The sequence below is a fragment of the Ovis canadensis genome, chromosome 3 (assembly GCF_042477335.2).
Source record: "Ovis canadensis isolate MfBH-ARS-UI-01 breed Bighorn chromosome 3, ARS-UI_OviCan_v2, whole genome shotgun sequence".
In the NCBI taxonomy this organism is placed as follows: Eukaryota; Metazoa; Chordata; class Mammalia; order Artiodactyla; family Bovidae; genus Ovis; species Ovis canadensis.
The window spans coordinates 4,994,481-5,005,201 of NC_091247.1; the positions used below are offsets into that span (position 1 = coordinate 4,994,481).

General features: G+C 53.7%; 1 protein-coding gene across 2 annotated transcripts in view; it reads left to right on the plus strand.

Annotated features, from left to right (window-relative positions):
• MED27 (mediator complex subunit 27) overlaps positions 1-8,026 on the plus strand; it is a 216,849-nt gene extending 208,823 nt beyond the window's left edge. For both annotated transcript variants that reach the window (XM_069582151.1, XM_069582152.1), the window contains 2 exons: positions 5,478-5,555; positions 7,482-8,026. In XM_069582151.1, coding sequence (XP_069438252.1) covers positions 5,478-5,555; positions 7,482-7,616 — 213 coding nt within the window. In that variant the 3' untranslated portion in view covers positions 7,617-8,026. The remainder of the gene's footprint in view (positions 1-5,477; positions 5,556-7,481) is intronic.
• The last annotated feature ends 2,695 nt before the right edge of the window (positions 8,027-10,721 follow it).

Below are 10,721 nucleotides of genomic sequence, written 5' to 3' on the forward strand. Positions count from 1 at the left end.
AGAGGCTTGTTGTGACTGGCGTCTCCTCCAGCGTGTTGACTGGCAGCTGTTCCAAGGTCTCTTGAAAGACTCCTCTCTCGCCTTCTGAGCTGAGTTCCCTGTCAGTTTGGGTGCAGAAGACCTCTTCTGCCTCTCTGAGCCTGGGAAAGGAGGGTGGTTTGTAAGCTTGATGGGTGGAGGAGAAAACAGGGAGTCCGTTTCACAGAGCAGAGTGGGTGTGTTGGCAACAATAGAGACATCACCCTCCTCTAAGTGAGTAATCACCTGCAGTCCAGCCCGAGCCGGAGCCGGGGCTCGGGGTGGGGTGCACACCCCAAACTGAGCCGGAGCATCTGCGGTTTCTCTTGGCCTTGAGGATAGAGGGGACGTCTCTTGGCGGAGTCCCCGGCGCCTGCACACTCCTGACTGAGGCCCTCTGTCTTTCTGTGGCGTCCTCTTCGCGCCCGTACAGTCACCCCTGCCCCCCCAAGTCCTCTTTCCCGCTTCCCCCATCTCCTTGGCTTATTGTTGCTTTCCTGTCTTCTCCTCCCTCCCTCTCCTTGGGTTCGCCATCCACTTTGATCTCTTCTGCGCTGTCTTCAAACCTGCACTCACTGGTGGGATGAATGGCCTCTCTCCCGAGGGAGCATTAGTGCCCTTCTGTGGCCTCCGCTGCCAGCCGGGGTGGCTTTCATCTCCCAGCGGAATCTCATTAGCTCGATATCACAATGGGACCGAGCCTCAGTCGGGCTGGCCCAGAGTCAGTTTAAATTAGTTAATAGCCATCTTTGTTGTTGTTGCCCCGGGCTTGTTTTTTCCCCCCACATCTTGGATGCTGAGCAAAAAAAAAAAAAAAATTGTTGTTAAAAAGTGTAAAACAAAACAAGTACTGAAGGTGGAATGTTTTGACAAAAAGGAAGATCATTGCAGGTGAATTTCTCCAGTGTCTGACGACCATGTCGTACCCGCTGCGTTGGAGTTCAGCCCCAGGGTTGTGAAAACCAGGGGAGGAAATTTGGGAGGTGGCAGGGATGGTGGCAGCGAGCCAGTTAGCTTTGTTCCCCTCTACTGAAATGTTTCTGTAATTGGAGATGGGGAGTTGAAGAAATTCAACGATCATGTCAGCGCTAGAAAAAGCTGCCACCATTTGGCAATGAAGAGAATATACTGGGCCTTTTGAAAAAGAGGCTGAATTTGGCCAGGTTGCCGACCCAGTAATGGGAAAACTGAATCGGTGCCCTGCCTGGGGGCCAGGTGCCAAAACGGAGCTTTGGTGTGTGACCCCCACCGTTTCTGGAAGAGGGTGTTTTCTGGTTAGTGCGCTTTGCCCTGCTCTGGAGAAGCCTGTTACCGGCAGCCACATTTCCAGACCTGCCCGGCAGCTGGCAGCGGGACTCTGGCTTTCTGTACCCTTTGCTGGGCCTGGAGGTAGAGGGCAGATGACGCTGGGGCTCAGGACGGGAGCCTCTGTCCACAGACGCAGAGCTGGCCAGGGCATCTCACGGGGGAGGCAGTGTAGGCTTGGGCCTCATGGGGTCCGGGCCCACACACCCCTTGCCCCTCCCCAGCTGTATGGCCTATAAGTTTCCATTTCTTCATCTATAACATGGACCTGGGGGACTTTGCCTGGTGGTTCAGTGGCTTTGACTCTGCGTTTCCAATGCAGGGGGGCCCAGGTTTCATCCCCGGTCAGGGAACTAGATCCCATATGCTGCAACTAAGACCCAGCACAGCAGAAGTAGAGAATGCCTCACAGCAGGAGACCCAGGTTCTGTCCCTGGGTCGGGAAGATCCCCTAGGGAAGGGCATGGCCACCCACTCCAGTGTTCTTGCCTGGAGAATCCCACGACAGGGGAGCCTGGCGGCTACAGCTCATGGGGAGCCTGGCGGCTACAGCTCATGGGGAGCCTGGCGGCTACAGCTCATGGGGTCACAGAGCTGGACACGACTGAGCGACTAAAACACACACACAGTGAGCCTGGGAGACCACCCGCCTCGGTGTGCGTGAGGAAGAGTGAGCGGCGCATGCCTCACACGCCTTCATCAGTGTGGCTGTCCTCGATGCACGAAATCAGCCCACGGTGCTGAAAGAGTGCCTTTCAGAAATAAGGAAAACCTGCCAGCCCACCACCATTACCCACCCTCCCTCTTTCCACTGCAACATCATGAAATATGGGTAGTGTGCTTGGTTTTCGAGTCATGAAAAAGACAAGTGATCCTTCGAGTTTGTGGTTCTTTGTTTCCCTCGTGCCCCAGAAGGAAATGCCTTTTTCCTCTACTGCCCAGAATACTCTGCCTGCTGAGCAGCCTGGCTCCTCAGCAGCAGCAGGGGCAGGCCTGGGGGGCTACTGGAAATGCCCAGTCTTGGCCCCACCCCATACCTGCCTATGATAATTGGCCAGTAGTCATTCACGGCTATGAGAGTTGGACTATAAAGAAAGCTGAGCACCGAAGCATTGATGCTTTTGAACTGTGGTGTTGGAGAACACTCTTGAGAGCCCCTTGGACTGCAAGGAGATCCAACCAGTCCATCCTAAAGGAAATCCGTCCTGAATATTCTTTGGAAGGACTGATGCTGAAGCTGAAACTCCAATACTTGGGCCACCTGATGACAAGAGCTGACTCATTTGAAAAGACCCTGATGCTGGGAAAGATTGAAGGTGGGAGGAGAAGCGGACGACAGAGGATGAGATGGTTGGATGGCATCACCAACTCATTGGACATGAGTTTGAGTAAGCTGTGGGATTTGGTGATGGACAGGGAGGCCTGGTGTGCTGCAGTCCGTGGGGTTGCAGAGTCAGACTGAGCGACTGAACTGAACTGAACAGCAAGATCCCCAGGGGGTCTGTGTGCCAATTCGCATTTGCCGCCTCCTGTATTTCGGGATCCCGAAGAAGAGCTGGAAAGGCCGGCTTGATTTCAGGGCCCCCACCCCAGAGATTCGATTCTAGGTCTGCACTGGGGCCCAAAAGCTCATGTTTCCAACACGTTCCTGGGTGATGCCTAAGTGGGCGTCCAGCACCAGCCTGCTTCTCTGCGCCGAGCGCTTGTGTGCACTCATGTCAGCAAACCAGAGAACTGGCCCGGGTGTCTTACACGGGAGGCAACGCAGAGAGGCTTCCTGAGAGGCATGTGAAATAAATGGTAGGGATAGGGGAAAGAATTCTCCGGAAACTCGGTGTCTTTTGTGATGGCAGATGTGATCGTAAGGCCTGTCTTATGAGCCTATAAACAGCGCTTGGGTGGGACTTTGTTTTTAGCAGGCACCTGGGTGGGCAAGAACCGAGCTCTAAGCTCAGGCCTCCTCGGGGCCCAGTTGGCCTCGCTGCGTTTTGTAGCTGTTCATTTCACCCTGCCAATCACCACCCGCCATTTTGCCAAGTTACCATTCTACTATATGTTGTTTTGTTTTTTTTTTTTAAGCCTTGCTCATTTTAGAAAGCTGTCTGTCAAAAATGCTTAAAATAAAAACAGTCTTTGCACTTGAAGCAATAAGTACCATTTATCTTGAAAGTCACTTGGGTAAGAATTTCTCGGCGCGATTGGATATATGGACCATGGCTGTGTTTGCAGGAAAGCCGGCACAGGTGTTTCTGGTTCGTGGCTTTTGGTGAGTGGCCATTTTATAGTTTATTTCTCTATTCAGCAAATACGTGCTGAGCGCCTACCAGATGCCAGGTGATAGTCTAGGCCTCGGGGACACAGCATGGGCCGGCTGGGCGTAAGCCTCGCCTGCACAGAGCTGGTCATCTCATGGAGTTCACTAGCCACCAGGCAGGCCCTGAAAGTCCAGTGGGAAAGAGGGCCAGTCCCAGGGCCAGGCAGAGCAGAAGAGAGGGGGCAGGCGGGCCCAAGGCACAGCTGGAGGATGAGCACTTCACAAGCCTGACCATTTCACCTGGAGGGAAACCACAGCTTCTAGAGGTTCTGTGAGCTGAGGAGCCTGCCTCCTTGCTCTTCAGGGTGTGGCCTCTCTGCCTTGAGTATAGACACACAGGCGGACTAACTTCTGGATTGTTCATAATGCCTCTCGCTGAACCCAGACCTGACCAGCCCTGCTGGTTTCCAGCCGATCAGTTTGCTTAACTGCTGCTGAGGTCTGTCAGCGCACCATGGTGTCCTGGTGGGAATGGTGCCGACTGAAGAAATACGCGCTCAGCCTGGTCCGGCAGGAAATACTCCATTTCTCAGCGGGAGGACGGACGAGTGGACACAGGCAGACCACGCTTACTCATGTTCACAAAGTTGATTGTTTTGTTTGGCGTGTTTGTTTCGTTTTATCTTTTGACCATGTCATTTGTAATGGCAAGATTCCCTAATGAAGACAATCAAATAAACCATGAGTTTGAACACAGCTATCAAATTAGGAACAATCTATTCATCTGCTGATGGGTGGCAGGCATTAGCAATCTAGGGTGTCATCACATTTCAGAACTACAGGAGATCTTCAGCCAGCGCTTTGCTTTTTAGGAGGGACACTGAGACCCAGAGAGATTCGATGGATCAAGGTCAGCAGACAGAGCTGGGTCGGAAACGCAGCACACGTTCCATCTGGTCCCCAGATGCCCCTGCGTGAACTTAGAGCCGTAATGCCCTTGGCCCTGCTGGCGGAGTCATGAGAACAGCGGGTATGGCTACTGGGCCACAGCTTTCAGGGAGCTGGCCAGACTGCAGGCCACACGGAGCGGCAGAGCTCTGGAGAACGGTCGTATCTCTGAGGCCCGGGAAGGATCCTCAGAAACGAACAGAAGGAGACAGAATGGGAACTGAAGGAAGCAGAAAGACAGACCAGTCACACTGGCAGGAAAATCATTCCCGGGTAAAGACTGAAGCTGAACATGGACAGTTGGAAACGAGCCTCTGCGTCCAGGCAGTGTTTCATGCAGTGGCTGCTGCTGCTGCTGCTAAATCGCTTCAGTCGTGTCCGACTCTGTGCAACCCCATAGACGGTAGCCCACCAGGCTTCCTCGTGTCTGGGATTCTCCAGGCAAGAACACGAGTGGGTTGCCATTTCCTTCTCCAATGCATGAAAGTGAAAAGTGAAAGTGAAGTTGCTCAGTCATGTCTGACCCTTAGCGACCCCATGGACTGCAGCCTATCAGGCTCCTCCGTCCATGGGAGTTTCCAGGCAAGAGTACTAGAGTGGGGTGCCATTGCTTTCTCCATTCATGCAGTGGAGGGGCTGGTAAAGCCCCTGGACCCGCCACCGTTTTACTGCTCCACCAGCCTCTGGCCACACCTCTCTGAGGTGCTGCAGCCTACCTGGAGTTGCTGGAAGGTTCCACACTTTACTTGGCCCCAGGCATGAATGTTTATGTCTTTTCTGCTCTCAACACTCCTCCTATCCCCTTCCCTGCCCCCAACCTTGCTAACTAGCTTTCCACCTTCAGGCTTTATTAGGTGTCTTTTCCTCCATGAGCCATCAGATAAAAGGAGCACCTTCTTGTTTTCTCTGCTGGTTCCGAGTGACTGACCTAGTCCTTATCCTTGGTTCCCAGGTGACCGACCATGCCACCACCGCCCTGCTCCACTACCAGCTGCCCCAGATGCCGGACGTCGTGGTCCGCTCCTTCATGGTAAGTGGCTCTAAGGGTCAAGCCTCATGAAGCCTTGGCCCCTCAAGTGAAAACAGGCAGCTCAGAAGGTAGCTCTCGGGCCTCGCCAGGAGTGACACTTCCTTTCAGCTGGGCAGGGATGTAAGGTAAACCACATTCCGCTCCGTTAACTGATTTTCCTATCATTGCCAAACACGTGGTTTCAGAAGTGTCCTTCCGACACAGCTTCCAGGGCTGATTTGGTCAGTAGGTGTTTATCGAGCTCCTGGCCTGTGCCGGGCCCTGAGCTTGGTGCTACAGTGACATCGTTCTTCCAAGACACACACTCCTTAGACTCTCAGGTCGGAGCCCAGGATGGCGGGGGGACCAGAAACAGCCATGCCCTGTGTGGGCCAGTTCCCGCCAGCTCTCGTTAACATTGAGGATTTCTCAAGCCGGTTGTTTAACCGTTGGTGACTTGACATGGAACCAGAACGCTTACATCGTGGAGATCTGTCCTCCACGTTGGGACTCCCCTCTGCCCCCCATCCCTCCCTGCCCCAAGGCAGTTCATCAGGTTATCACGTGCCCGCCAGTCGGCCTCAGCCTGGCCCACAGCTGGCCCACATCCTGGCAGAGGCGGCCAGCTGTTTTAGCACCACGGCGTCACGCCTCTGTTGGCTCCTCTCTCACTGGGGCTGACGCTCCCTGCTTCACTCCTGCTTGGGGGCTGCCCCTTAGAGTAAGGACCTATCAGCAAGTCCCCATCCGTGCTGACAGCCACGTGGAGTTGCGCTCCTGTGATCCACCTCGTTACATTCGTCACCACAATTAAGCTTCTAGGAGCCTGTAGTTCATGTCTTAGAAAATACAACCCGGCTCATTGATTGGCTCCCACGCTGGGGAGGCTGAACACGTAGACCCGGGCTTTGTGGAGCCATCACACAGCGGTTCTCTCGTGTGGAGAACACTCAGTCAGCAGTCTCGCTTCTTGGTGGATGGAAAGACTTGCTTTTTAACCTAAGGTGTTAAAATGCCTGGTTTCCCTTTAGAAAGGATTAATAGTTTAACTGAATGACCACTGACCTCCTCACATTTGTTGCCAGAACCTCAGGCCCCGAGCCTTTGGAGGGGGCAGGATGGGTGGGCCACGGTCAGCCATCAGGAGGGCCACTGTGATGAAGACAGCAGGATGTGTGTCCATCAGCTTGGCCAAGGTCTCCCAAGAGCCGTCTCCTCCGACTGACAAAAGTGATCACGGCGGCATGTGCCCCCCTTGCTGGCCCGTCGCCGCGACTTTGAGCTGGCACGGCCATGCGTCTCCTTGAGTTGGGGAATTGAGTTACGAGTCTCATCCTTATGTATGACGCCCGAAGGAACTCTGCCCCCGAACCCGCGAGTGTGCACTTGCCGCTTATTGCGTTACTCGGTGGCACCGGCTTATCCCCACCCTCCTCCCAGGTGTGTCGGGCCACGTTGTGACAGTGAGTGGTGACCTGTGAAATCAGATTAGAAAAAAGGCATTAGACCTTAGTGGGGAATTCTCCGCTCGCCCTCTATCTGCATGTCTCCGGGGCCACCTCTGGATGGCAAACACAGAGAGGCTCAATGCCAGTGTCAGAAGACCCGGGACTCGGATGGAAGGTAGTTACGCGTGGCCCCTGAGCCAGGAGGCTGGGCCGAGGTTCACATCTGCCCCTTCCGGGAGCCCTGCCTGCCTCCCAGAGTAGGGACTTCTATTTTAAATCTCCCCTAGTCAGGAGGGGCCCAGGGTGCCGGAACTGAGACTCAGCAGCACTGTGACCTAGTGGATGCTCCAAGGAGCTTTCTGTAAAATCTTGGGGCACCTCCCGGGGTCACAGCCAGCCCAGGTCCTCCATGCTAGAGATCGTTAGGCTGGGCAGGAAGGGCGACATTGGAAGCACCCAGCTCCGCGTCTTTCACTTCTCTCCCCACTTCTCTCTTTAGACCTGGCTAAGAAGTTACATAAAGCTGTTCCAGGCCCCGTGCCAGCGCTGCGGGAAGTTTCTGCAGGACGGCCTGCCCCCCACTTGGAGGGATTTCCGCACCCTCGAGGCCTTCCACGACACCTGCCGACAGTGACCCCGCCCCAGCCCCGCGCCGGCCCCCAGACCCCCGCGCAGATCCTTCCCAGGCAAGCCCTCAGTCACAGCGATGGCTCAGCTATGTCTTCATGGCCGGAAGAGCAGTCCCGCCACCTGCTTGCTTCCGTCGTGCGCTCAGACCAGGCTTGGTGAATAGCCGAGTCCCCTCTGTTGGCGGGACCGTCACACCGTTGAGCTGGCGTGTGAGGGCGCAGAGAGCACCTCGGGACCCAGGACGAGGCAGTTAGGCAGCTTGCTTTCCCTTGTGTGTTCACCGTGCTGGTCCATCAGCCCTCCTGGATCTGTGTTCTAAGTCATTTTACATTTGGAGTGAGCCCTTGTCATGCCAAGTGTTCTGTTCTGTTCCGTAACTTATTTTTATAAGCAGTAAACCTTTTCTACCCGGGATAAGGCTTTGTGTCCTGTTTCTTAAAGCACCTTTTGTGTTAAGTTCTGTGAACATGTGAGCAGATCTGGGCCTTTTGAAGGGAAAAAAAAAAAAGTAAAACTTAGTAATGTCTGCATTTGAAATAATTCTTTTTGAGGACACATCTCCCTGCTTCTTGCTTTCGGGAGAGAGGGCAGTGTTGGCAAATATTCCATTTCAAAGACGTTTCAGGGGCTTGAAAACTGGATTGTTCTTTTTGAGGAGAGAAGTACACAGATGTTTTGTTTTACTAAACCAGTAACAAGTGTATAACAAAGGGAAAGGAATCTGCCCGCGTTGCCAGCAGACCGTGTGTGAGAGGGCGGGACAGTGTGCCTGGCCTGTTGGTCCCCTTTTGTCCTGAATCTTAACCACGAGCAGATTCCAGCCCCATCTACTGAGTTTATTCAGGGCCTCAACCTCGTTTAAAGCCATGACCTGCGTATATGAAGAAGCGTTGACCTGCTGAAGGTCTTGAAAAGGATGAGTGAATCCCCAGAGCATTTCCCAGCAGGCCCAGCTTAGAGACAAGTCAAGTTCTCTTTGCAGTGAACAGGGCCAGAGAGACGCTGCTTTCTGACGGGTCCCAGAACCTGGGTTCTGGTACCACCCAGACCTTCCCCACCTACCCCAGCCAAGCTGAAGAGAGCCAGAGAATAAAGGGGATTTAGTGACGGGGGAAGCAGTAGGACAGCCCACCCCGAGAGTGGCCCCGTAGTCATGGCGTCCTGGAAGCTTGTTAGAACAAATCCTCAGAACTTCCCTGGTGGTCGAATGGCCCAGAGTCTGCGCTCCCAGTGCAGAGGACCCGGGTTCGATCCCTGATCAGAGAACTAGGTTCCACAAGCCGCAACTAAGTGTTCACGGGCCACAGCTGAGACCCAGTGCAGCCAGATATTTTTAAAAAAACGCACACAAATCCTCAGGCCCCACCCCAGACTGGCTGAATTAGAGACTGGGGGTGGGGCCCAGCACCCTGGCTATTAGCAAGTCCGGATGTGGGCCCCAGTCTGAGAACCACCGATTCCAGGAGATGGCAGTGCTCTCGGGGCCCAGTTTGGGTCAGGAGGGTGAGCGGCGGCAGGATGTAGTACAGGAATGTTTGTACACAGCGGGTGATTTTAGATTAAATACCAGGATTTATCACATTTAAGATGCCATCACTCATAAGATGCACCATTATTTCATGATCCCCCTAAGAAAGAAAAACATGCTGCCAATTAAACCATGATGCAGGCTTTAATGATAATCCTGTGTGACACATGAATCAGTCACACCAGCCTTTCATGGCTCTGAAATTGCTTTCATCTCTTCCAAGGGGGTTGGTGGTTTCTCCTGCCTTGAGTCTCACTGTCTAACATGTGACAGGCGATTCCTTCCCAGGGCTCCTAGGAACACATCTCCAATGACTTGCTGGTATCCTCCTTTCTTTGGTCTTGTAAGACACTTGTTTATTGCAAGAAAATCCAGAATGGAGGCCACTGGGTGTATAATAACATTTTGTTGCACAGCTGCACGTCTTTTTAAAGACATTTAAATGGCAAATAAAAGACCCCATGCAGGACGTACAGGTGTGCAGAGCCCGTGTGAAGTGACGACAAGATGACCAGCTGTGACTGGTTGGAGCACATGCTGATGACTAGCGCATCTTGCCGGCCGGCTGGCTGATAGCCCACATCAGGGGCCTCGCATGTGAACCAGCCCTCTGACAGCCGATGGGATTATGGTAACAGCACACCACACTGGGGCTTCCGTGGTGGCTCAGTGGTAGAGAACTCACCTGCCAGTGCGGGAGCTGAGGGTCTGATCGCTGGGTCAGGAAGAGCCCGTGGAGAAAGATATGGCAACCAACTCCAGTATTCTTGCCTGGGAAATCCCGCAGACAGAGGAGCCTGGTGAGGCTAAAGTCCGTGGGGTCGCAAAGAGTTGGACACAGCTTAATGACGAAACAACAGCAGCAACCCCATGGTGTGAGAGAGCTATTTGGATTTTTAAGTGTTGGCAACAAATCTGAGAGCCTTCTGCTGCTGCTGCTGCTGCTAAGTCGCTTCAGTCATGTCCAACTCTGCGACCCCATAGACGGCAGCCCACCAGGCTCCGCCATCCCTGGGATTCTCCAGGCAAGAACACTGGAGTGGGTCGCCATTTCCTTCTCCAATGCAGGAAAGTGAAAAGTGAAAGTGAAGTTGCTCAGTCGTATCTGACTCTTTGCGACCCCATGGACTGCAGCCCACCAGGCTCCTCCGTCCATGGGATTTTGCAGGCAGGAGTACTGGAGTGGGTTGCCTCTGCCTTCTCTGAGAGCCTCCTAGTTGGTCCCGAAGATCCCTCCACCTCCCGCCGAGCTGCGCTTCCAATGGAGAGAGCAGACCTTGAGTTCAGGGCCCTGGGCAGGCAGTCGTTTCTGCCCAGGCTTGAGTGACAGTGTTCTTGGTCTCACTACATCACCTTCAGTGATACCCACTCTGTGGCCGCTGATGCCTGTTCCCCACTTACAGGAGCTTCTGTGTTAAAACAATGTCCTTAGAGGGAAAAGCACGACCATTAAAGAAAAATGTTAACTAATAACACACAACTCCGGAAACTAACACAAGATTGTAAAGCAACTACATGCTTCAATAAAAATTTAGTAACAGCACAGCTGGAGCGTAGCCGCAGCAGAAGGTGTGAAGGGGG